At 45.0% G+C, this 27,720-nt stretch overlaps 1 protein-coding gene across 5 annotated transcripts; it reads right to left on the bottom strand.

The window, feature by feature from the left end:
- Positions 1-697: 697 nt before the first annotated feature.
- RIOX2 (ribosomal oxygenase 2) lies at positions 698-26,910 on the bottom strand. Of its 5 annotated transcripts, none has more exons than XM_073668173.1 (10): positions 26,804-26,910; positions 17,008-17,427; positions 14,650-14,769; positions 11,642-11,770; positions 11,456-11,559; positions 11,023-11,125; positions 9,807-9,975; positions 8,302-8,387; positions 7,577-7,669; positions 698-4,217 (listed from the first exon to the last, which is right to left on the bottom strand). In XM_073668173.1, exons 2-10 carry the CDS (start codon positions 17,422-17,424, stop codon positions 4,047-4,049), a joined length of 1,392 nt encoding a protein of 463 aa, XP_073524274.1. In that variant the 5' UTR covers positions 17,425-17,427; positions 26,804-26,910; the 3' UTR covers positions 698-4,046. The 5 variants fall into 5 exon arrangements, with proteins under 5 accessions (XP_073524274.1, XP_073524273.1, XP_073524269.1 ...); XM_073668172.1 differs by having other exon boundaries at positions 17,008-17,430; positions 26,804-26,905; XM_073668168.1 differs by having other exon boundaries at positions 17,008-17,430; positions 26,758-26,898.
- Between the last annotated feature and the right edge of the window lie 810 nt (positions 26,911-27,720).

The following is a 27,720-nucleotide window of genomic DNA, read 5'->3' as shown; positions in this document are numbered from 1 at the left end:
AAACATCCACACGACCCTCTTATAGAGCAGATTGTTTTCCAAAAAAATGATTGTAAAAAATCCCTCCCTGGTCAAAATTCCACATTATGAGATTGTACCTCTCCCCACGTCTGCAAACGTTAGAGGTGTCTACATTTTGGACATATATCAGCATTTTTTGCAATGGATATCTGCCAGGCGGGGGCTACACTTTTGGAACAGCTTCATATGTAAGTAGTTCCAGAAAGGCTCTCGTGCCGAAACGCGCGTCGGGGTTGCAGCGCCGACATGTGGGCTTACCTTTATGACCTTTGTGTACCTCAGGTAATTTATTATTAACATATGAATATGTATTGAGATATGTATTGAGATCTATACCGGGGGTTTGTTTACACTAGGACCGCGAGGTGAACAGTACAAAATAAGACAAAATATATGGCGTTCTATGTACTTACCATTGTAATGAGGGATATATGGGAAACTTATTAGTATATGTAAGGATGATCTAATTGCCCTTTCAATGGTGGTAGAAACGACTAATATTTTTATAGCAATTATATGTCTTGGCGCTGCTACTATTTCCACTTGGATGTTTGTATGTATGCACTTTCTCTCTTCCCTCACCTGTAAATTTTAACAAATTTTTTTGTATTTTTCATATTTAAATTTTTTTTGTGTCCTTGGTTCATCTTTTTTTGGGCTTCAGCCCTCTCTCCACTTTTGGAACTGACCTATGATGATGGTATTCTGTGCCACCACTGCCCCTCATTGTATCTTCTCTGCTGGGTTAAACACAATGAATAATATTCATAGAAATAATGAATGAAGGGAATGTATCATCAAAAGAAAAAAAAATATCATGTTTTTGTGCTAAATGCATTTTTTTTAAATTGCTTTGCCAATGTGTGTTTTTCATTTCACACAATCTTTATTAACCCTACATGGAGGCAACCATTTTTTCATTTTATACGCCTATTTTTTTTTCCTCCCCTTCTTCGAAAAACCCTCATTTTCTATTTTTCGTTCAACGTAGCCATATGTGGGATCATTTCTTGCAAGATGAGTTGCAGTTTTGAATGACACCATTTATTTTAGTATAAAATCTACTGAAAAAAAAAAAGGCAAAAAAATTACAGGTGCGGAGAATTTGTAAAAAACAAAAACAAAAAACCCCAATGAGTCTGCAATAGATTTTTGGATTTTGTTTTTACGGCGTTAATTGTGCTGCAAAAATGACCTAGCAATAGGATTCTCCGGGTCACAATATTGGACATAGTAAACTTCTATATTTTTTGGGGGTTAATTTTATGTTTCGATAGATTGGACTTTTATGGACACAGCAGTATTTTTAATTTAGTTTTTTTTAAACATTTTTATTGCTTTCATTCTTTTTAATGGGGGGGGGGGGGGGCGATTTGAATTTCTATATTTTTACGGCATTTTTAGTTGCTTTAGGGAAACTTAAACCCTTGTCTGATTGCTTGCGGTATATACTGCAATATCGTAGTAATGCAGTATATAAGCAAAAATCATGGTCTCCTATGAACGCCAGCCACAGTGCACCGACACAGCAGGCACCTGGCAAACCACTGGCATGTTGATCATCTGCCATAATGATTGTCGTTCAGCACCTGAGCCTGCATCAAAGATGGGGACCCCAACATATGATGTCATGATACCTCTTAGGTCGAGAAAGGGTAAAAAAATTAAATAAAATGAGAAATTTTGCAAATTTTCTCACGGGTGTTGAGGCTTTTTTAAACTTGTTCTTCCTGTCCTTTCAGGAAGAGATGACAGCTAGTTTCCATATCATCAGAGGCAGGATTACAATGACAGGTAACACCTCAATATACAGCTGATAACACTGGATCCATCAATCATGACAGGCGACGGGAAATCTCACCTCCTCCCCCTTCTTTCACAATGATCTTTGCACACGCTCATTAGATGCTTCAATACAAAAGATAGGGTCAGATATTATTGCTGCTAATGTACATGTGCATTTCCTGAAAGAACAGGAAGTGTCTTATAAAGCCCCAGTGGCCGATGTGAAAATTGCACCATTTCTAACTATATTTTTAGGGATTTATAGAGAGAAGACCAAATACACCAGAAATGTTCCCCATTAGGGGACAGTCAGATGGCTGTATAAATCAGAGCGCTGTGCACTGACTGGCCGCGGCTCTCCTGACCTGAGCGTGTATTTCTATGTGGCGTTCACGCTCTGGTTGGGAGAGCTGCCGGCCAGTCCGTGCACTGCGGTATGATTTATAGGGCAGTCTGACTGCGCCGTAACCCTGTATAAATGGGGAGATGCACGCCATTACTGTAATGGCCTCCCTTTCATCTTGTAACACTCGTAGCTGATATAAACCTATGTCCACTATATAGAACATCAATCAAACCTACAATATGAAGAGAGACAAGGGCAAAGCCCGGCATCCCCATTGTATGGCTGGTTTATGTACACGACCAGCAGCAGCTATAGATAACTGTTGAATTGACAGACATCACTAAAAGCTGCCATACACATTAGATAAAAGGCGAGATTGGACAACCATTTACTATGTATGGAGGCCCCACAACAAAATATGTTGGGGGGACAAAGATCGGGCAGCTGAAGTCTAAGTGGCCAATCATTTTGTTCAGTGAGGTGATACAGCCGCTGCAAGAAAATGCTGGCGATGCCTGTCAGATAACACAGTAATGACAGACGGAGCCGAGCATTACTGTGTAAGGAGGATAGTTCAAAAAGCCCTCCTCCTCCCATCAACATTTTTAGCTTCTTAATATATTGTAGTCATCATATTATCTAGCACTGTGTACTTACAATTGCTCATTTTGCGTTTCTACCCAGGTAATTCTTCTCTTTTCCATTAGGTCTATGATATCACGTGAATAAAAACAGACTAGCTGAATCCTTCTAAGCTCCATGTACAAACAGGAGGTCAATTTTCCCTGTATGAGTCATCAGTCTCTGCAAAAGTCACTGGCAGGAGGGAGGAGGGAGCAGCTGGGTCAGGAGGAAAATAATAAATGCAGGGACAAGAGACTTCCTGTTACTACACAGAGAAAAGAGAAGAATTAGTTGGGTAGAAAGGCAAAATGAGCAATTGTAAGTACACAGTGCTATATAATATGATGACTGCAATATATTAAGAAGATAAAAACTTTGATGGGAGGAAGGAGGAGGAGTGCTTAACAGAACGATAGGCTGTCAGTTATCTAATGTGTATGGCCGATTAACTAATGGAGAAAAACAAACAAATCTGTTCCCCCATTGGAAATAGTCGGATCATTGCATGATTGTATTGTGAACAGCTCACTATAAAGCCTTCTATGTCGCATACTACAGATCCCTACAACCTCGGCGTATACAGCTGTAATCGGGAATCTATAGATTACTACAGGATCCTTCTGGATTCCTCTGACCTAGCACCGTTTTTATTCTGGATTCTATACAAATTGCATGTACCACTCCCTACAATATTACAGGTTGTTTTTCCAACTTGCCCCGTGCACGACATCTAGCCCCGTGCACGACATCTAGCCCCTGTACGCTTTGACATGAAAGTACTAACCGATTGTAAATTTTTGACTGTATGAACTCCAAACGCAGGTAATAATAATTAGTCCTATGGCAATGATGCCCTATATCACTCATTAGAATTACCTATCCCAGCCAAGAATAAAAATCATATCTGCTGAAACCCTGTAGCCACAGAAGCCCATGTAATTCCCATAGTGGCAGTGATAGCTTTGTGCTCCCAGATCCTGCGTTGCCTCCATTGCTCAGGTCACCTGTCTCCGTATAGGACACTTTGGTGGAAAGGCACGATATTGTCACAAGTGATCAGCTCCTGGTTTCCTTCATCTTTGAGTCAGTGGAAATTAGCTAGAAAACATTTCCTATCTATATTTGGTTGTAGCACGTACAGATAATTACAGCGCCCCCTGTGGGGCGGCAACAGCTGTAGACAGGTTTTACTTGAAGCCGGCACTCCTCTCCTCTTGTAAGATCACTACTGACAGCGCAGATACAATGTGGGGATAAAGAGGCTCAGTGATTAAGCTTCAGCTGGGACAGTCTCCAATAAACCCTCAGACCACAGCGATATTGCCAGGTTTTCCTTGTCACGGTCGTTCAGGAGAGGTAGATCCTTGACACGCACCGGCTTCTCACACCAGAGAGCTTTCAGAGCGTCCATGTAGGAGAGCGGGAAACGTAAACCACTCACCTGCAAGACAGAAGAAAGATGCACTAAAGAGAATTTCTATGGTGTTTTTTTGCAGCATTTTGATCCCATATCTCACCAAAACCTGTGTGATTCTTACCAGTGGAGCTGCCTATATACCTTACCCAGCGATTCCTCCCATACACATGCGTGCACTACTCAGCTGAGCACGCACGTTGTCTTATTATTGAAAGGGTAGTTCACTGCCACCACCTACTTCCATCAGTGTTTTACTGCCCATGACAGAAAAAGGATCGGGCATGTTAAAATTCAACATGACCAATCCTTCAGCCACAACACCCTTCGAAATCTGCCTTTTGGGGAGAGTTGGAAATTTAACAGTACAAGCATTTGATATGGAGCCAGATTATAGTCCTGAACTTGTTAACCCCTTCACGTCATGGCCATTTTCCCCTCCCCTTCTTCCCAGAGCCACAACTTTTTTATTTTTCCATTAATATGAGGGATTGTTTTTTTGCGGGAAGAGTTGTACTTTTAAATGACACCACTGATTTTATCACAGTGCACTGGAAAACGGGGAACAGATTACAAGTGCGGTGAAATTGCAAAAAAAGTGCTATTCCACAATAGTTATTATTATTTTTTTTTACCATGTTCACTATATGGTAAAACTGACCTGGCAATATGATTCTCCAGATCAGTACGAGTATGCAGATACCAAACATGCATAGTTTATTTTTTATTTAAGCGGTGAAAAAAAAAAAATTTGTATGAAAAGTTTTTGCATAATTGTTGCCATTTTCCGAGACCCGTTTCGTTTTAATTTTTCGGGATCTGAGGCCAGATGAGGGCTTATCTGAACCCGGAGATGAAGTTTTTCTCGATACCATTTTGGGGTAGATACGATGTTTTAATCTCCTCTTATTGTAATGTTGCAGCTGCCAAAAAAACCCACAATTCTGGGATTTCGATTTTTTTATCTCGCTATGTAGTTTGCCGATCGGATTAAATTACTTTATATTTTGATAGATCGGAGATTTGGAACGTTTATTTTTTTTAATTGTATTATTTTCAACGGGGGAAAAAGGGGTGATTTGAACTTTTCTGCTTTTTTTTTTTTTTTTTTTTTTTTTTTAAATCTTCTCTTTTCTTCCCCCCAATAGTCCCCTTAGGGGACTTGAAGCTGCGATTGTTTGATCGCCTGTGCTACACATAGCGGAAATCACGATCTCTTATGAACGTCGGCCACAAGCCAGCATTCACAGGAGATTGACAATGACAGGCAAGTGTGATGCGCTTCCGGCTGGTGCGTGTTAATCACGCTGTCAGTGATTAATAGTGGGATTTAACTGGTTAACAGCTGCCTGGTGGAGGACTGATCCACTCACAGCTGTTAAAAGCACATGACCGCTGATTACAGATGTGGGCTAAGTGTCTGGGCCCAAAGGGACAGAACACATGACATAAATATAAGTCATATGTTGTGAAGGGGTTAAAGAAGCCAATGAACCCTAAAAGAAATGTGAGATGTCATGTTTGGCTACGCCCCACTATCAGTATTCGGTCAGTATTTTTTCTCAGGAGTGGGAGCCAAAACGAGATGAGGAACAATCAGAGAAAAGGTATAACAGAAACAAGTCACCAATTCTGCATTCATCACCCACTCCTGGTTTTGGCTCCCACTCCTGAGAAAAAATACTGACCGAATACTGACCAAATACTGATAGTGGGGTTGTGGTCAAAGAGGCATTTACAGATTAGCGGATGTGATGGGAGTGCTAAAAAGATAAAAGGCAGCGAGCTCCTGCCATCACTACAGGAGAAACCACAGCGCCACCAGCTGGACCATCCGGGTACAACACCACTTCCTGCAGCCACACAGATCACGTAAAACCAGACAGAAGAGAAAGCCTAACCCATAAAACACTAATATTTCCCCCACGGGAGAGAGATTTTTTTACTTCTACTTGAACTTAGGGAATTGTGCAAACATATATTAGCCGACTACCATAAAACAATATGGACAGGGGGAAGCGTGTGATATTTCTGCTGACGGCTTCTTAAGTCGCAGTGGCATGTCAAAATCAACTTTGTACAAGTGGAAATACAACGGTCCCACAAGATATGTATTACATCAGTATGGCTGGCAATGCGGGGGGCGACGCGAGCATCAGATGTAGTGCCCCACATTATTGGTGTTAATACATTGCCAACCAGAGACATCCAGACTTTTTTCCCCACACCAAAATAATATATAAGTAATTAAATTAAATATAGAATTAGTAATAAATTAACATTGTTAAGTCATATTATATTAAATATAAATCTGAATGTTTTTTGTTTAAAGATAAACAAAACAGGATATATATGTATATTTTTTAATCTCTCTGTATCCAATTTATTTTTTCCTATTCTTCCCAGGCAATTTCATTTTTTCCTCCTCTTTGTACCCTTTTTTTTTTTATATTTTTCCGTTAATACAGTCATATGAGAGCTAGTTTGTTGGGGGAGGATTTGTAGTTTTACCATTTCATGTAGTAGAAAATGTGTTTTTTTTTTATTTTACGGCATTGACTGTGTGGTAATAATGACCTGGTTACCTGATTCTTCAGGCCACTTATTTATATGGTGGAAAAAAAAATAATTCAGAAATGTAAAAAAAAAAAAAAAAAATAAAAATTGTTTTGCGTCACCATTTTCTGAGCTCCTTAATGTTTATTTTTCTGTTGGTGGAGCCGTGTGTGGACTTGCTTCTTGTGTGGCGAGCTGACATTTTATTGATTCCAATTAGGGTACATTGACATTTTAATTTCCTTTTATTGTATTTTTTTTAGGGAGGCATTAGGAACGAAAAACTCCAATTCTGGCATTTTAATTTTTTTTTCTCATTGTGTTTACCGTAGGAATTAATTCATATTAGATCTTTATAGAATGGAGTTTTACAGGCGCAGCAATACCAAATGTACTTTTTTTTTTCATAAGGAGGGAAAAGGTGGTCTTTTAAAGTTTTATTTTTTCAAGGTTTTATTTATTTATTTTTAACAGTTTTCAAAACTTTTTTTTTAACCTTATTTTCTTAGGGAACCTGAACCTGCGATCAATCTAAATGGCTTATTCTATATACTGTAATACCACATTAGGATGATGCAGGCTCAGCTCCTGAGTTCGCTCCATAAATCAGGACACGAAATAGGATACACTACTACATCTTATGTCAAGAAGTGGTTGAAAAAGAACGGAGAATGGGGATTACCAGTCTCCTCTAGATTGATGGGGTCTGTCTTATTAATCAAAAAGAGAGAAAGACGTGCTAATCTAGTGGACCTGCCGAAATGACCGGTGGGTGTCCCCTCTCCCTGAGGTTGGACAGGTTCCTTGTAATAAGATATTACAACACTTACAGGAGGGCTTTCTTCATTGTCCGACACCATGTGCGTTTTCCTCTTGTTCTTCAAGGCGTGAAAAACATAAATCATTAACTCTTCTGAGGGCTCCTGTAAGACCAACGTCAAAAAATTCAGCTCATCTAGCATTACTGAAGGAAAACATAGGGATTAAGAAGAGGTTGTCCAAGTAGTGGACAACCCATTTAATTCCACAGCCCTTTACAGACAACATCATCACTGTCCCCATTGGGGCTCACAAGGTAAATTCCCTATCAGTATGTCTATGGAGTGTGGGAGGAAACTGGAGAACCTGGAGGAAACCCACACAAACACGGGGAGAACTTGGTGGTATTTGAACCCAGGCTGCTAACCACTGAGCCACCGTGCTGCTAAATAGAGTCTTGATGGAGCAGCGGGACGAATACATAAGGCCCACGCCATTTACACTCTTCCTCCCTCTGACTGTGCCATGAGACGAAAAGGGGACTTGGTAACCCCCTATTCTATTGATAGGTGGGGGTCCCAGAAGTTATACATTAATCAAGTAGCCTGTAGATAGGCAGAAATATGTTTTCGTGGAATAATTCCTTTAAGGCACTAAATGCCTAGCTGTGAGAATATTCAGAAATGCACAGCCTGATCCATATTCAGATACATCAGTATAGAGGAGCTTTCCTTGCAATCTGATGCAGCAAAACAGCCATGAGGCTTAAGAGCTGTAATGTAATCAGAGCTCCTACCGGCGCCTCCGGAGCCAGATCTGTAGTGACGGCGGCGTAGTCTTTGTACTGGAGGCTGATTGTGCTGTTAAGGTTTGGTGGAGCATCTGCAAAGACATAATAGAGAAAGATAAGAAAGTGACAAGAGACTGAAAAGCTGAATTTATAGATCACACCTATGGAAATATAATTCTATCCGAGCTTTATGGGGCTTGATGAAATGTGCAAAGATCTATAAATACTTACAGCCTCCATGAAACCACAATGCCGGAGCATCTTACAATTTGCTATGCAACGTTCATCTGTTAATCCTCCAGGAAATGTATCAATTAATATTAGCTAATACCCACTAATAAATTATTAGGTTGTGTTCACACACAGTTATTTTGTGCAGCCTTTTGATGTAATAGTGCCTGGTTTGGGGCAGATTCCATCAGGATCCACTAAAAGAAGATCTGGATTGTCTCTTTCCATCAGATGAGGGGGTGGGGGACTCTTCACATGAAAAGCAAAGAGGATTTCCCATAGAAATGAATAGGAAGAGCAATCTGATATTCCACGAGGCCCAGGCAGCATTCCTGTGTTTTGAGAGAGAGCTACTGCCATGTTCCCCAGTCACCGGCCAGGCTCAGTACAGGAAAAAGAAAAAGAATCTGCTGCTCAAATTCATGCGGGGGCTCACGCTGCGCACAGAGAGGCTGCGCGGGGGCTCACGCTGCGCACAGAGAGGCTGCGCGGGGGCTCACGCTGCGCACAGAGAGGCTGCGCGGGGGCTCACGCTGCGCACAGAGAGGCTGCGCGGGGGCTCACGCTGCGCACAGAGAGGCTGCGCGGGGGCTCACGCTGCGCACAGAGAGGCTGCGCGGGGGCTCACGCTGCGCACAGAGAGGCTGCGCGGGGGCTCACGCTGCGCACAGAGAGGCTGCGCGGGGGCTCACGCTGCGCACAGAGAGGCTGCGCGGGGGCTCACGCTGCGCACAGAGAGGCTGCGCGGGGGCTCACGCTGCGCACAGAGAGGCTGCGCGGGGGCTCACGCTGCGCACAGAGAGGCTGCGCGGGGGCTCACGCTGCGCACAGAGAGGCTGCGCGGGGGCTCACGCTGCGCACAGAGAGGCTGCGTGGGGGCTCACGCTGCGCACAGAGAGGCTGCGTGGGGGCTCACGCTGCGCACAGAGGCTGCGTGGGGGCTCACGCTGTGCACAGAGAGGCTGCGTGGGGGCTCATGCTGTATATAAGAGGCTGCGGGGGGGCTTACGCTGTATATAAGAGGCTATGTGGGGCACATGCTGTATATAAGAGGCTATGTAGAGCTCATATTGTATTTTGAGAGGCTATGTGGGGGCTCTTACAGTATATAGGGAGCTGTGTGCAGGCTCATACGGTACATAGGAGGGCGGTGTGCAGGGTCATACAGTAGATAGGGGGATGTTAGCATACTTAATTCTGCTCAATATTAAGTGATATCATTATATTAATATTAAGTGTAATTAATAATTAAAGACCGACAAAAATTTTCATCAGCGGACCTGACTTCTCCTGATCTGACGAATCCACATCCAGATAAGGCGGCAATCTGCTTCCCATGAAGTCCCGCAGCATTTCACATGACCGCAGTTGGCACTTGCCCTCTATTCTCTTGCCTATATCAGACAAGAGAGCGCTGAGGGTGACACCTGCCCTGCTTGGGTCTAAGCACTGCAAATCACATACATTGATATTACTTTATCATTAAATCTTTATTAAAAAACAAACAGATAAGCAAAAGCATATCGAAATAATGACATAATAAAAAAATTCAAAGCCGCTCAGCAGTCAAAGCAAATGTGAATATATTCATTAGGAGAATGATATGAAATAATACGTTCAGAAATTTGTACTTTTGCTATTGGAATTGCTCATTTTATGGCAAAAGTTTGACATGTGCGCTGTCTTACTGAATAACAGGGGGACACACTCGTCTGATTATTACGGTCCTGTCCATGATCCCTACATAAGAGCCTACATGTAAAAGCTTTAACTCCTTCTAGTGAAAATACAAATATTGGCTTAGACATCTCTCCCCCCTTCTAAGAGCCATTACTTTTACTTTCCCTTAACACAGCCATATGAAAGCTAGTTTTTTGTGGAACGGGTGGTAGTTTTCAATGACACCATTCATTTTACTATATAATATAATGAAAACTGGTAAAAACAAAACAAACCCCTTCAAGTTGAAAGAAGACACAAGCCCAATCTATAACAAGCGCAGTGAAATGATTAAAAAAAAAAAAGTCAACAATTCCGCCGTTGTTTTTTAGGTTTATTTCTTTACGGCTTTTTTATTGTGCTTTAAAAATGAATTGGAAACTAGAATTTCCAAGTTACTACGTACGATTAAGTCAATACCTAAGATGTATAATTTTTTTTAAATATTTTTGTTGTTAAAAAAATAAAAATAAAATAATAAAATAGTTTAGGTCTTTATTTTCTGACCCATAACTTTTACACACAATGTTTTGATTGACTTTTTTATTGCTTTAATTGGCAATACAGGTATTTCACTGTTTATGGTTTGGGGTAATTTCTTTTATATGTTGATGGATCGGACTTTTTCCAGATACTGCGATACCAAATATACTTAATTTTGGATTCGGAAAAGAGGGCGATTCAAAAATTTCTGTTTTGTTTTTCATTTTCTTTCACTATATGTTTTTGTTTTGATTTTTCACTCTTGAGTCCCTCTAAAAAGGACCACTTGCTTACCAGTAGCTGTTGGCGGGGAATGCCCTTCCGCAGATCCACACTTTCCTTTGCGGCGTCTCTCAGTAGAGCCGGCATCACGTCCTGCAGGTAATCAACCCAAGAGCTGGAAACAGATAACAGCAAATTACGGTGCACTTCTGCTAGTCCGCTCTCCGGTAGACCGGAGGCTCCGATAATCCAGTAGTGATTATATATATATATTTTTTTTTAAAAACATAGCAGTCTGAGGACTTGTTCTTTGCGGGACAAATTGTAGTTTTTAATGACACCATTGACTATAATATACTAAAAAATGGGGGAGGGGAAAAAGTTGGACAAAATGGTTAAAGAAAAATGAAAACAAAAACAAAAAAAACTATGCCACAGACGTATCAAAGTCTCCGGCTGCTCGCTGAAAACCCTATTTAGCGATGGAGAAGGGAAGGGTCCTTACTTGTTCTGGTAGGTGCTGATAGTCACATGTGTTGAATGCGGCGAGTTCGCAGGAGTTTCAGCTTCATGAATGGTTCCTCTGGGAAAATACAGCAGGTCACCTTCCTGATAAAGGGAAAACACACAACCTGGAATCCAATACTTTATTCCCAATCTTCTACTGTGGAAGGACTGAGGGAAACGTTACCTTTAATAGGATGTCATGAGTGGGAGTGGTGACCTTGTCTGCGGGCGACACATCATATTCTCTAGCGAGCTGGACGAGAGGCTCATACAGACGCCAGCGCTTCTGTCCCTCTACTTGAAGGATAAAAACCTGCAAGACAGGATGTTATTTTCTTTATTTTACTTTCTTATATAGCGCCGTTAATTCCACAGCACTTTACAGACATCATCATCATCCCTGTTTTCACAATCTACATTCCCTATCAGTATGTCTTTGGAGTGAGGGAGGAAACCCGAGAACCCAGAGGAAACCCACGCAAACACGGGAAGAACATACAAACTCCTTAAAGATGTTGTCCTTGGTGGGATTTGAACCCAAGCGCTGCAAAGCAACAGTGTTAACCACTGAACCACCATGCTGCCCTACTAGGTAATGACCTGACAATTATTGCAGAGCCGCTCACTGATCAATGTATTATTAACCCCTTAACGACCTTGGGTTTTTCCATTTTTTGCGCTTTCACTTTTTGCTCCCCTTCTTCCCAGAGCCAGAACGTTTTTATTTTTCGTTCAATATGGCCGTGTGAGGGCTTATTTTCTGCGAGAAGAGTTGTACTTTTGAACGACATCACTAGGTTTACCATATCGTGTACTGGAAAACGGGAAAAAAATTCCAAGTACGGTGAAATTGCAAAAAAAAAAAAAAAAAGCAATTCCAGTGTTTTTTTTTACCATGTTCACTGAATGCTAAAACTGACCTGCCATTATTATTCTCCAGGTCATTACGAGTTCATAGACACCAAACATGTATAGATTCTTTTATATTTAAGTGGTGAAAAAAAAAAATCCAAAAGTTTGCTAAAAAACATAAATAAAAATAAATAAATGCGGCCATTTTCCGAGACCGATAGCATCTCCTTTTTCGGGATCTGGGGCCGGGTGAGGGCTTATTTTTTGTGCATCGAGCTGATGTTTTTATTAATACCGTTTTGGGGTAGATCCGATGTTTTTTTGGTCGCCGCAACATTGCAATAAAATGCAATAACGATCAAAACGTAATTCTGGCGTTTAGAATTTCTTCACGTTACGCCGTTTACTGATTGGATTAATTCTTTTTTTATATTGATAGATGGGCGTTTTCTGAACTCGGCGATACGATACCAAATATGTGTATGTTTTTTTTTTTTATTTTGAATGGGGCAAAAGGGGAGCGATTTAAACTTTTATATTTTTTTTATATTTGTAAAAACATTTTTTTTTTTTACACTTTCTGCATGCTTCAATAGTCTCTATAGGAGACTAGAAGCAGCAGTTGTCTGATTGCTTCTACTGCATACAGGCGACGAGCAGATTGCCTCTATGCAGTAGAAATGCTCCTGTCCTATGAGCGCCTACCACTAGGTGACGCTCATAGCAATTGCGACATGACAACCACAAGGGTCTGCTGCAGACCCCAAGTTGTCATGCCAACCTATCGTTGACCCACGATCATGTGACAAGGTCACCGATGGGCAAGGCCAATGCCGCACTTCCGGCGCGGCGATGTTAAATGCCGCTGTCAGAGATTGACAGCTGCATTTAACTAGTTAACAGTCGCGGGTGGATCGCGATACCACCCACGGCTGCTGCGGGCACATGTCTGCTGTAAGAATCAGCTGACATGTGCCCGGTTCAGTGCGGGCTCAGCGCCGGAGCCCCCGCTGAACTGGCCTTTCCGACCTGGTGCGTACTATTACTGACTAGGTCGGAAAGGGGTTAATACAGAAAGTGCGATCATTTTACAAACTGAAGGAAACTTTCAACACGCAGTCGCCTTAAAAAAAAATAAAAATAATAAACGGCAGATGAAGAAGTAGTTTATGGCACTCAGTAATGAACAGTGGCAGTGACCATGTCCTTAGCAGATCTGCCAGTGACTAAGGCCCTTTAAGGCCACGTTCACACGTTCAGTATTTGTAAGCCAAAACCAGGAGTGGAACAATCAGAGGGAAAGTATATGTCAGGAAAATTGAAAGCTCTGATTGCATTTACTCTGAGGGAGAAGGCACCACACGCGGCCCGCACTACAAAGGTGGGACACGTGCGCTGTCTTATTGAATAACAGGGGGACACACTCGTCTGATTATTACAGTCCTGTCCATGATCCCTACATAAGAGCCTACATGTAAAAGCTTTAACTCCTTCTAGTGAAAATACAAATATTGGCTTAGACATCTCTCCCCCCTTCTAAGAGCCATTACTTTTACTTTCCCTTAACACAGCCATATGAAAGCTAGTTTCTTTGTGGAACGGGTGGTAGTTTTCAATGACACTATTCATTTTACTATATAATATAATGAAAACTGGTAAAAAAAAAAAACCCTTCAAGTTTAAAGGTTGAAAGAAGAAACAAGCCCAATCTATAACAAGCGCAGTGAAATGGTTAAAAAAAAAAAAAAGGGAACAATTCCGCCGTTGTTTTTTAGGTTTATTTCTTTACGGCTTTTTTTATTGTGCTTTAAAAATGAATTGGAAACTAGAATTTCCAAGTTACTAAGTTTAAAATATTTTTGTTATTAAAAAAAAATAGTTAATGTCTTTATTTTCTGACCCATAACTTGCTTTGATTGTTTTTTTATTGCTTTAATTGGCAATACAGGTCTTTCAATTCTTTTTAATGACAAAGTTTATGGTTTGGGTTAATTACTTTTATATGTTGATGGATCGGACTTTTTCCAGATACCGCGATACCAAATATACTTAATTTTGGATTCGGAAAAGAGGGCGATTCAAAAATTTCTGTTTTTCCTTTTCTTGCATATCACCGATATCCACACAAATAAAAAAAAATATTTCAAATTACAACACAACCCAGAAAACTGGACTCGTTGCGTGTGCACTGAGCCTTAAAGGGGCTGTCCGGCCATTGCAGAGTGACTGCAGACTTGTATCCCAAGGCCCTAACCTTTTTAATAATATGTTAACGCTATTCGATAACAGGAAAAAGCCGCAGAATATACAGTAAATATATGCAGTAAACTGGCGGTGTACCTCCACATCATCGTGGTGCGGCGGCAGGCCCTGAGATCTGGTCGGGGTGATGTACACATTGCACCCAACTAGTGCGCCAAAGAAACACTCCAGTTTCTCCATGATCTGCCATAACTTGTCCTGCAGAGGAAGAAGAAGATCACTATTAACCAAGTGAAAGGAAACCAATCACCAACATACAGAAATTCGGCAAATAAATGAAAAAAATTAGGTGAACCCCTAATGCCAAACAGGACTATGGGAATAAAGGCAGCGCTGCCTGCTGGTCTGGAGGATCTTACATTTGGACAGAAGTGAAGTTTCTCCTTGAAACCACTGTAAAAAGATGCTGCATAAAGATATAAAACTGCGAGTGTCCATCTGGGATCCCCCTCGCCTCTAAAAGCCAGGAGGAAGCCCCCAGGTATCACATAATCCATGGCCCCTACCCTGGCTATTAATATCAACCCGCAGCTGTCTGTTTATCCTTTGCTGGGTGGAATTTATAAAGGGGACCCTAAGTCAATTTTTTTCTAGGGTCCCCCTTTAATCTAGCCAGTAAAGGCTACGCAAACAGCTGTGGGCTGTTATTAATAGCCAGGGAACATTTTTGGCTAATGGCCCCTTCTCAGGCTAGTAAAATCAGCTCCCAGCAGGTGGCTTTCCCTCTGTTGGTTAAGAGTAATCGGCGGGAGCCCACGCCATTTATTTTATTTAATTCTTCATTTTACACAGCATGTACATAGTGGGTGCTGAATACAACCCACATCATTGTCTCCTGCTCTCGCGAGCAGGGGACAATGATGAGAGCTGAATTCAGCAGCCGGCACCTCGGAACAGCACGAACTGTACCGCTGATTTCCAGGCGCCGGTACGCGTCACACTGACCCTGTGGCACAAAAAATAACTGACATGTCTGTGGGTTTTTCACATGGACACACGATCTGTGTGAAAAACATCAAATGTGCCCACACACCCACTGAATACAATGGGTGTGCATATGTCCTTATTTGCGGCCCTTAAAAACGGATCGCATAAGGACATACAAAACGGACGTGTGAAGGGGGCCTAAACTATAGGGTGAAATCCACAACAATATCTATCCTCATGAAATACATGAAGATCAGCAACAAAATCTTTAATAACAAGGCTGGGTAAACACACGATGCAGAATTTTCCTGAGAATTTGCAAGCAGAAAATTTCCAGGATTTTATCAGATTGCCAAAGATAAATATGTGGGCACATGGCATTTCAAAAATCTGAGCCATCCACAAAGGTAGATCTCATTACTAGGGAGAAACTGCAATTATCACCAATAGGAAACATTATTAAAGGGGTTGTACACTACTTTATATTACCCCCCCCAATGTATCCCCCCAGGGCCCCAAAGACTTTTTGTAATTACCTTATGTTGCAGATACTGCCTGTGAGCCTCGCTATCGCTGGCGCTCACAGGCATCACGTGACCCCCGGCTGCAGCCGGCACGGACATCCGCTGATGTCACGACAAGTGCTGGCAATAGCCAGGGGTCTTTGTCTTCTGCGTTCCACGGATGCCAGGCTGTGGGTGGGGTTACCCCCCGCGTCACACCTGGAATCCACCGCGCACTCTGCCCCTCCCCATTCATTGGGAAAGCGCGCAGTGGATGCCAGGTGTGACGCGGTGGGGTAACCCCACCGACAACCCAGCAGCCCCCACGGGGACCCCACCGTCTGAATCACGCCTCACTTGTCGCGACGTCACGTGATGCCTGTGAGCGGCCACCGATAGCGCTGCTCACAGGCATTATCAGCAACAGAAGGTATTTACAATAAGTCTTAGGGGCCCCAGGGGGATACATTGGGAGGGGGGGGGGGGGTAATATAAAGTAGTGGACAACTTCTTTAAGTCATTACAGGGCTGCAAATAGCAAGGAAAAGTCAGTGAAACACTGGCAGGTGAGTGCAAGGTTTTCTTGTGATGGTATTTCTGCAAGCTACTTCATGCTGAAACAGAGGATTAGCCCCAATAAAGGCTTGGATCTTGTAGTCACATACATATCAGATTTACAATTTCTGTTAAAGGTCCTGTCAGTGCAGAATGACTGTACAAACCAGGTGCTCTGTGCTTCATGGCGGGGCCAATCATTTATATACACCTCCCACATGCCTGTTTTCTCTCAATTTCCTCCCCCGTCTTCTTTGATCGACAGTTTTGGCTTCATAGAACCAGAGAAGGGTGGAGATAGATGTAAAACAAGCAGGTTGGAAGGTGTATATAAAGGATTGTCTCCAACATGATGCACCATGCGCCTGTACTTCATCAGTCATTTTGTGCTGACAGAGTCCCTTTAACTTAAGACTTAATGTGAATATGCCCTTGTGGTTATGCCTCTTACATTGAACCTCTGAGGTTGGTGAAACTGGATTGTTGCTCTGGACGTCCTGAAGTCTTTTAATATCTCCAAGTAATTGGCTTTTCCACGTCTTGGTAACAAAACCTTTTTTCCGTTTTTGCACTTGCACATGTTCACGTCTCGTCCGTAGTAGATGCCTTTTCCACTCGCCAGTTTTAGGTCAGTCATGGGGAACAGAGACTGGTAGTAGCTCTGTATGGCCGGGTCGCTCCGCTGGATCAGCAAAGGCTTCTTCTCCCAGTAATAGGTGAAGAATTCCTCACTTGTCATTGGGGCAATGAAGCTTTCAAAAAGACTCTGTGGTGAGGTGAAGTCCAGGGGTGGCTCGTTGGGATGGGGTAACTTGCTGGGTGTAGGACCGTCATCTTCCGTTTCAGCCAGTTTTCCTCTTCGTGACATATTCTGCTGGAGAAACAAAATTATTTGGTTCATAATAATGTAATATCACGGAAAACTGTACAGAGAGCCGAGGGTATAGACCCAGGTGACAGCCGACTGTACAGAGAGCCGAGGGTATGGACCCAGGTGACAGCCGACTGTACAGAGAGCCGAGGGTATGGACCCAGGTGACAGCCGACTGTACAGAGAGCCGAGGGTATGGACCCAGGTGACAGCCGACTGTACAGAGAGCCGAGGGTATGGACCCAGGTGACAGCCGACTGTACAGAGAGCCGAGGGTATGGACCCAGGTGACAGCCGACTGTACAGAGAGCCGAGGGTATGGACCCAGGTGACAGCCGACTGTACAGAGAGCCGAGGGTATGGACCCAGGTGACAGCCGACTGTACAGAGAGCCGAGGGTATGGACCCAGGTGACAGCCGACTGTACAGAGAGCCGAGGGTATGGACCCAGGTGACAGCCGACTGTACAGAGAGCCGAGGGTATGGACCCAGGTGACAGCCGACTGTACAGAGAGCCGAGGGTATGGACCCAGGTGACAGCCGACTGTACAGAGAGCCGAGGGTATGGACCCAGGTGACAGCCGACTGTACAGAGAGCCGAGGGTATGGACCCAGGTGACAGCCGACTGTACAGAGAGCCGAGGGTATAGACCCAGGTGACAGCCGACTGTACAGAGAGCCGAGGGTATGGACCCAGGTGACAGCCGACTGTACAGAGAGCCGAGGATATGGACCCAGGTGACAGCCGACTGTACAGAGAGCCGAGGGTATGGACCCAGGTGACAGCCGACTGTACAGAGAGCCGAGGGTATGGACCCAGGTGACAGCCGACTGTACAGAGAGCCGAGGGTATGGACCCAGGTGACAGCCGACTGTACAGAGAGCCGAGGGTATGGACCCAGGTGACAGCCGACTGTACAGAGAGCCGAGGGTATGGACCCAGGTGACAGCCGACTGTACAGAGAGCCGAGGGTATAGACCCAGGTGACAGCCGACTGTACAGAGAGCCGAGGGTATAGACCCAGGTGACAGCCGACTGTACAGAGAGCCGAGGGTGTAGACCCAGGTGACAGCCGACTGTACAGAGAGCCGAGGGTATAGACCCAGGTGACAGCCGACTGTACAGAGAGCCGAGGGTAAAGACCCAGGTGACAGCCGACTGTACAGAGAGCCGAGGGTAAAGACCCAGGTGACAGCCGACTGTACAGAGAGCCGAGGGTATAGACCTAGGTGACAGCCGACTGTACAGAGCCGAGGGTATAGACCCAGGTGAGAGCCGACTGTACAGAGAGCCGAGGGTAAAGACCCAGGTGACAGCCGACTGTACAGAGAGCCGAGGGTATAGACCCAGCTGACAGCCGACTGTACAGAGCCAAGGGTATAGACACAGGTGACAGCCGACTGTACAGTAAGCAGAGGGTATACACACAGGTGACCGCTGACTGTACAGTAAGCCGAGACCCCCCAGAAGCAGCTACTCGCTGAAACATATGTCAGGCTGTCTGGTGTGCTCCACATCCTTACAACAGGCAGCAATTGGTTTTCTACTTTATACTATATTTGTGTAGGATCGGATAAAGGTAATGTTTCTTTGGACTCTTACAGGATGTTCTTTCCTGTTTAAGACTGTGTTTTTCTAGGTCTTTTTTGTACACATAGGTACTTTCTATATGAATGTTTGGCACTATACACCTTTGGCCTATATATAATATATTTAAAAAAAAAATCATTTCTTTTGGGTCTGCATACATTTGCTACCTATACATGTATAGTTTATGAGACTGTGGCGCCACCCTGTGGTTTCCACTTTTTATATGTCTGTTTCGATGTGTTTTAAACTTTGTATTTGATATATTAATAAAATTTCACTAATTTGTTTATTAAATTTTGGTTCCTGAGTACATTTCTTCTTATATGATTGTAGTAAGCAAAGGGTATAGACACCGGTGGGCGCCGACGCTATAGACACAGTTGGCTGACGACTGTACAGAAAGCCGAGGGTATAGACACAGGTAGGTGGAAGCCGACTGTACATTAAACTGAGTATAGACAAGAGACCGCTGACTGTACAGTTAGCGGAGGGATAAGACACAGGCTGACTATAAGACGGTCACTGTAAATATATCTACACACACACACAATTGAGGTTCCAGCTGTACAGCATGTATACATCTCTACATACTATGTAAAGTCAGCTGTCATACTACTATGTATTCTGACGTCTCTCTGCACAGCCGGCAATCACATATAGCACAGGAGCCTGCCGGCGGTATGAGTGTGCGCTTTGTAGATATATCTCTGGTGCGTATATTAGTGAGTACTTGTGGGCTGTGCATATATAACCTGTGGCTGTACACTGCGCCTCCTGTATACAGTGTGCTGTGTATATATAACCTGTGGCTGTATACAGTGCCTCCTGTATACAGTGTGCTGTGTATATATAACCTGTGGCTGTACACTGCGCCTCCTGTATACAGTGTGCTGTGTATATATAACCTGTGGCTGTACACTGCGCCTCCTGTATACAGCGTGCTGTGTATATATAACCTGTGGCTGTACGCTGCGCCTCCTGTATACAGCGCGCTGTGTATATATAACCTGTGGCTGTACGCTGCGCCTCCTGTATACAGCGCGCTGTGTATATATAACCTGTGGCTGTACGCTGCGCCTCCTGTATACAGCGCGCTGTGTATATATAACCTGTGGCTGTACGCTGCGCCTCCTGTATACAGCGCGCTGTGTATATATAACCTGTGGCTGTACGCTGCGCCTCCTGTATACAGCGCGCTGTGTATATATAACCTGTGGCTGTACGCTGCGCCTCCTGTATACAGCGCGCTGTGTATATATAACCTGTGGCTGTACGCTGCGCCTCCTGTATACAGCGCGCTGTGTATATATAACCTGTGGCTGTACGCTGCGCCTCCTGTATACAGCGCGCTGTGTATATATAACCTGTGGCTGTACGCTGCGCCTCCTGTATACAGCGCGCTGTGTATATATAACCTGTGGCTGTACGCTGCGCCTCCTGTATACAGCGCGCTGTGTATATATAACCTGTGGCTGTACGCTGCGCCTCCTGTATACAGCGCGCTGTGTATATATAACCTGTGGCTGTACGCTGCGCCTCCTGTATACAGCGCGCTGTGTATATATAACCTGTGGCTGTACGCTGCGCCTCCTGTATACAGCGCGCTGTGTATATATAACCTGTGGCTGTACGCTGCGCCTCCTGTATACAGCGCGCTGTGTATATATAACCTGTGGCTGTACGCTGCGCCTCCTGTATACAGCGCGCTGTGTATATATAACCTGTGGCTGTACGCTGCGCCTCCTGTATACAGCGCGCTGTGTATATATAACCTGTGGCTGTACGCTGCGCCTCCTGTATACAGCGCGCTGTGTATATATAACCTGTGGCTGTACGCTGCGCCTCCTGTATACAGCGCGCTGTGTATATATAACCTGTGGCTGTACGCTGCGCCTCCTGTATACAGCGCGCTGTGTATATATAACCTGTGGCTGTACGCTGCGCCTCCTGTATACAGCGCGCTGTGTATATATAACCTGTGGCTGTACGCTGCGCCTCCTGTATACAGCGCGCTGTGTATATATAACCTGTGGCTGTACGCTGCGCCTCCTGTATACAGCGCGCTGTGTATATATAACCTGTGGCTGTACGCTGCGCCTCCTGTATACAGCGCGCTGTGTATATATAACCTGTGGCTGTACGCTGCGCCTCCTGTATACAGCGCGCTGTGTATATATAACCTGTGGCTGTACGCTGCGCCTCCTGTATACAGCGCGCTGTGTATATATAACCTGTGGCTGTACGCTGCGCCTCCTGTATACAGCGCGCTGTGTATATATAACCTGTGGCTGTACGCTGCGCCTCCTGTATACAGCGCGCTGTGTATATATAACCTGTGGCTGTACGCTGCGCCTCCTGTATACAGCGCGCTGTGTATATATAACCTGTGGCTGTACGCTGCGCCTCCTGTATACAGCGCGCTGTGTATATATAACCTGTGGCTGTACGCTGCGCCTCCTGTATACAGCGCGCTGTGTATATATAACCTGTGGCTGTACGCTGCGCCTCCTGTATACAGCGCGCTGTGTATATATAACCTGTGGCTGTACGCTGCGCCTCCTGTATACAGCGCGCTGTGTATATATAACCTGTGGCTGTACGCTGCGCCTCCTGTATACAGCGCGCTGTGTATATATAACCTGTGGCTGTACGCTGCGCCTCCTGTATACAGCGCGCTGTGTATATATAACCTGTGGCTGTACGCTGCGCCTCCTGTATACAGCGCGCTGTGTATATATAACCTGTGGCTGTACGCTGCGCCTCCTGTATACAGCGCGCTGTGTATATATAACCTGTGGCTGTACGCTGCGCCTCCTGTATACAGCGCGCTGTGTATATATAACCTGTGGCTGTACGCTGCGCCTCCTGTATACAGCGCGCTGTGTATATATAACCTGTGGCTGTACGCTGCGCCTCCTGTATACAGCGCGCTGTGTATATATAACCTGTGGCTGTACGCTGCGCCTCCTGTATACAGCGCGCTGTGTATATATAACCTGTGGCTGTACGCTGCGCCTCCTGTATACAGCGCGCTGTGTATATATAACCTGTGGCTGTACGCTGCGCCTCCTGTATACAGCGCGCTGTGTATATATAACCTGTGGCTGTACGCTGCGCCTCCTGTATACAGCGCGCTGTGTATATATAACCTGTGGCTGTACGCTGCGCCTCCTGTATACAGCGCGCTGTGTATATATAACCTGTGGCTGTACGCTGCGCCTCCTGTATACAGCGCGCTGTGTATATATAACCTGTGGCTGTACGCTGCGCCTCCTGTATACAGCGCGCTGTGTATATATAACCTGTGGCTGTACGCTGCGCCTCCTGTATACAGCGCGCTGTGTATATATAACCTGTGGCTGTACGCTGCGCCTCCTGTATACAGCGCGCTGTGTATATATAACCTGTGGCTGTACGCTGCGCCTCCTGTATACAGCGCGCTGTGTATATATAACCTGTGGCTGTACGCTGCGCCTCCTGTATACAGCGTGCTGTGTATATATAACCTGTGGCTGTACGCTGCGCCTCCTGTATACAGCGTGCTGTGTATATATAACCTGTGGCTGTACGCTGCGCCTCCTGTATACAGCGTGCTGTGTATATATAACCTGTGGCTGTACGCTGCGCCTCCTGTATACAGCGTGCTGTGTATATATAACCTGTGGCTGTACGCTGCGCCTCCTGTATACAGCGTGCTGTGTATATATAACCTGTGGCTGTACGCTGCGCCTCCTGTATACAGCGTGCTGTGTATATATAACCTGTGGCTGTACGCTGCGCCTCCTGTATACAGCGTGCTGTGTATATATAACCTGTGGCTGTACGCTGCGCCTCCTGTATACAGCGTGCTGTGTATATATAACCTGTGGCTGTACGCTGCGCCTCCTGTATACAGCGTGCTGTGTATATATAACCTGTGGCTGTACGCTGCGCCTCCTGTATACAGCGTGCTGTGTATATATAACCTGTGGCTGTACGCTGCGCCTCCTGTATACAGCGTGCTGTGTATATATAACCTGTGGCTGTACGCTGCGCCTCCTGTATACAGCGTGCTGTGTATATATAACCTGTGGCTGTACGCTGCGCCTCCTGTATACAGCGTGCTGTGTATATATAACCTGTGGCTGTACGCTGCGCCTCCTGTATACAGCGTGCTGTGTATATATAACCTGTGGCTGTACGCTGCGCCTCCTGTATACAGCGTGCTGTGTATATATAACCTGTGGCTGTACGCTGCGCCTCCTGTATACAGCGTGCTGTGTATATATAACCTGTGGCTGTACGCTGCGCCCCCTGTATACAGTGTGCTGTGTATATATAACCTGTGGCTGTACGCTGCGCCCCCTGTATACAGTGTGCTGTGTATATATAACCTGTGGCTGTATGCTGCGCCTCCTGTATACAGTGTGCTGTGTATATATAACCTGTGGCTGTACACTGCGCCTCCTGTATACAGTGTGCTGTGTATATATAACCTGTGGCTGTACACTGCGCCTCCTGTATACAGTGTGCTGTGTATATATAACCTGTGGCTGTACGCTGCGCCTCCTGTATACAGTGTGCTGTGTATATATAACCTGTGGCTGTACGCTGCGCCTCCTGTATACAGTGTGCTGTGTATATATAACCTGTGGCTGTACGCTGCGCCTCCTGTATACAGTGTGCTGTGTATATATAACCTGTGGCTGTACGCTGCGCCTCCTGTATACAGTGTGCTGTGTATATATAACCTGTGGCTGTACGCTGCGCCTCCTGTATACAGTGTGCTGTGTATATATAACCTGTGGCTGTACACTGCGCCTCCTGTATACAGTGTGCTGTGTATATATAACCTGTGGCTGTACACTGCGCCTCCTGTATACAGTGTGCTGTGTATATATAACCTGTGGCTGTACACTGCGCCTCCTGTATACAGTGTGCTGTGTATATATAACCTGTGGCTGTACACTGCGCCTCCTGTATACAGTGTGCTGTGTATATATAACCTGTGGCTGTACACTGCGCCTCCTGTATACAGTGTGCTGTGTATATATAACCTGTGGCTGTATACTGCGCCTCCTGTATACAGTGTGCTGTGTATATATAACCTGTGGCTGTATACTGCGCCTCCTGTATACAGTGTGCTGTGTATATATAACCTGTGGCTGTATACTGCGCCTCCTGTATACAGCGTGCTGTGTATATATAACCTGTGGCTGTACGCTGCGCCTCCTGTATACAGCGTGCTGTGTATATATAACCTGTGGCTGTACACTGCGCCCCCTGTATACAGTGTGCTGTGTATATATAACCTGTGGCTGTACACTGCGCCTCCTGTATACAGCGTGCTGTGTATATATAACCTGTGGCTGTACACTGCGCCTCCTGTATACAGCGTGCTGTGTATATATAACCTGTGGCTGTACACTGCGCCCCCTGTATACAGTGCGCTGTGTATATATAACCTGTGGCTGTACACTGCGCCTCCTGTATACAGTGCGCTGTGTATATATAACCTGTGGCTGTACACTGCGCCTCCTGTATACAGTGTGCTGTGTATATATAACCTGTGGCTGTACGCTGCGCCTCCTGTATACAGTGTGCTGTGTATATATAACCTGTGGCTGTACGCTGCGCCTCCTGTATACAGTGCGCTGTGTATATATAACCTGTGGCTGTACACTGCGCCTCCTGTATACAGTGCGCTGTGTATATATAACCTGTGGCTGTACACTGCGCCTCCTGTATACAGTGTGCTGTGTATATATAACCTGTGGCTGTACACTGCGCCCCCTGTATACAGTGTGCTGTGTATATATAACCTGTGGCTGTACACTGCGCCTCCTGTATACAGTGTGCTGTGTATATATAACCTGTGGCTGTACACTGCGCCTCCTGTATACAGTGTGCTGTGTATATATAACCTGTGGCTGTACACTGCGCCCCCTGTATACAGTGTGCTGTGTATATATAACCTGTGGCTGTACACTGCGCCCCCTGTATACAGTGTGCTGTGTATATATAACCTGTGGCTGTACACTGCGCCTCCTGTATACAGTGTGCTGTGTATATATAACCTGTGGCTGTATACTGCGCCTCCTGTATACAGTGTGCTGTGTATATATAACCTGTGGCTGTACACTGCGCCTCCTGTATACAGTGTGCTGTGTATATATAACCTGTGGCTGTACACTGCGCCTCCTGTATACAGTGTGCTGTGTATATATAACCTGTGGCTGTACACTGCGCCTCCTGTATACAGTGTGCTGTGTATATATAACCTGTGGCTGTACACTGCGCCCCCTGTATACAGTGTGCTGTGTATATATAACCTGTGGCTGTACGCTGCGCCTCCTGTATACAGTGTGCTGTGTATATATAACCTGTGGCTGTACGCTGCGCCCCCTGTATACAGTGTGCTGTGTATATATAACCTGTGGCTGTATACTGCGCCTCCTGTATACAGTGTGCTGTGTATATATAACCTGTGGCTGTATACTGCGCCTCCTGTATACAGCGTGCTGTGTATATATAACCTGTGGCTGTACACTGCGCCCCCTGTATACAGCGCGCTGTGTATATATAACCTGTGGCTGTACGCTGCGCCCCCTGTATACAGTGTGCTGTGTATATATAACCTGTGGCTGTACACTGCGCCCCCTGTATACAGTGTGCTGTGTATATATAACCTGTGGCTGTACACTGCGCCCCCTGTATACAGTGTGCTGTGTATATATAACCTGTGGCTGTACACTGCGCCTCCTGTATACAGTGTGCTGTGTATATATAACCTGTGGCTGTACACTGCGCCTCCTGTATACAGTGTGCTGTGTATATATAACCTGTGGCTGTACACTGCGCCTCCTGTATACAGTGTGCTGTGTATATATAACCTGTGGCTGTACACTGCGCCCCCTGTATACAGTGTGCTGTGTATATATAACCTGTGGCTGTACACTGCGCCTCCTGTATACAGTGTGCTGTGTATATATAACCTGTGGCTGTACACTGCGCCTCCTGTATACAGTGTGCTGTGTATATATAACCTGTGGCTGTATACTGCGCCTCCTGTATACAGTGTGCTGTGTATATATAACCTGTGGCTGTACACTGCGCCTCCTGTATACAGTGTGCTGTGTATATATAACCTGTGGCTGTACGCTGCGCCTCCTGTATACAGTGTGCTGTGTATATATAACCTGTGGCTGTACACTGCGCCTCCTGTATACAGTGTGCTGTGTATATATAACCTGTGGCTGTACACTGCGCCTCCTGTATACAGTGTGCTGTGTATATATAACCTGTGGCTGTACACTGCGCCTCCTGTATACAGTGTGCTGTGTATATATAACCTGTGGCTGTACACTGCGCCTCCTGTATACAGTGTGCTGTGTATATATAACCTGTGGCTGTACACTGCGCCTCCTGTATACAGTGTGCTGTGTATATATAACCTGTGGCTGTACACTGCGCCCCCTGTATACAGTGTGCTGTGTATATATAACCTGTGGCTGTATACTGCGCCTCCTGTATACAGTGTGCTGTGTATATATAACCTGTGGCTGTACGCTGCGCCTCCTGTATACAGTGTGCTGTGTATATATAACCTGTGGCTGTACACTGCGCCTCCTGTATACAGTGTGCTGTGTATATATAACCTGTGGCTGTACACTGCGCCTCCTGTATACAGTGTGCTGTGTATATATAACCTGTGGCTGTACACTGCGCCTCCTGTATACAGTGTGCTGTGTATATATAACCTGTGGCTGTACACTGCGCCTCCTGCCGTCACTGCCGCTCGCTGACCTCCTCTCTTCTCTGTTCCCCGGCTGACGGTTACACTCGAGAACCATGTGGCTGCAGTGTTATCCCAGCATGCCTAGCGACACTACAACTTCTGCTGTTAAAAGGGCAACGACAGGGACCCGTTGAATAAGCATCGCTGCAATGGAGTGCGACACCTTGTGGTGGAGGTGAGGAATTGTCACTCGTGTTTCCATAACTATCACCAGGGAAGGTTCTCATGGATTTATGGAGACAGAATCTATATTATGGTTCCACGTTATGACATCAGGGATGCCAACTTGACTTTTTATTTTTTTGGACCGATAATATTTTTTACATACACATCAGAAAACCATAATAAATCATCCTGATGATAAGTGATCCATTGTCTGCAGCCCATAATTCTGATATGGCAACATCAGCTGCATTCACTGTAACCTGTAATATGATGATAATTATAGCAAAAATAATCTGCAAAAGGTTCTTCAGTTTAAAAAAAAAATCACAGGCGCCTTAATTTTTTTTTTATGGACAGGTCAAGAAAATCTCTAGTTCTTGTTATAAGCCCAGTGTTTGGGGCTCAGTGTTACATATCACACCTAGAAAACCTTTACATGTCATGTCTAACCTCTATTTTTTAGGCTGTCTAACGGAAGCCATAGTGATAAGACGCCTGTTTGGTAACAAGTGCCGCTTAATTGCCTCTACAGTGAAGTGAATAGCTAGTGGTGCAAGGGTTAATACTTGGGCCCTGCATCAGTAATATCCCTTGTAGTAACCATGACAACTGTTATAAGGTCATAAACACATGTCATAAAGAAGATTCCATAAAATAAGTACACGCTGCCTTGATCAGCGCCATTACTGATGCGCCTGAGGACCTTGAGCTTGACCACCCCACGTAATGTGCCGGCCTTGGTGTAATTTGGAGGTTCTAG

This window comes from Phyllobates terribilis, unplaced genomic scaffold, assembly GCF_046119375.1.
Source record: "Phyllobates terribilis strain yellow unplaced genomic scaffold, ASM4611937v1 Scaffold_2__4_contigs__length_985480577, whole genome shotgun sequence".
In the NCBI taxonomy this organism is placed as follows: domain Eukaryota; kingdom Metazoa; phylum Chordata; class Amphibia; order Anura; family Dendrobatidae; genus Phyllobates; species Phyllobates terribilis.
Note: the sequence above shows the minus strand (reverse complement) of the source record. Positions and strands in the feature narration are given on the sequence as shown.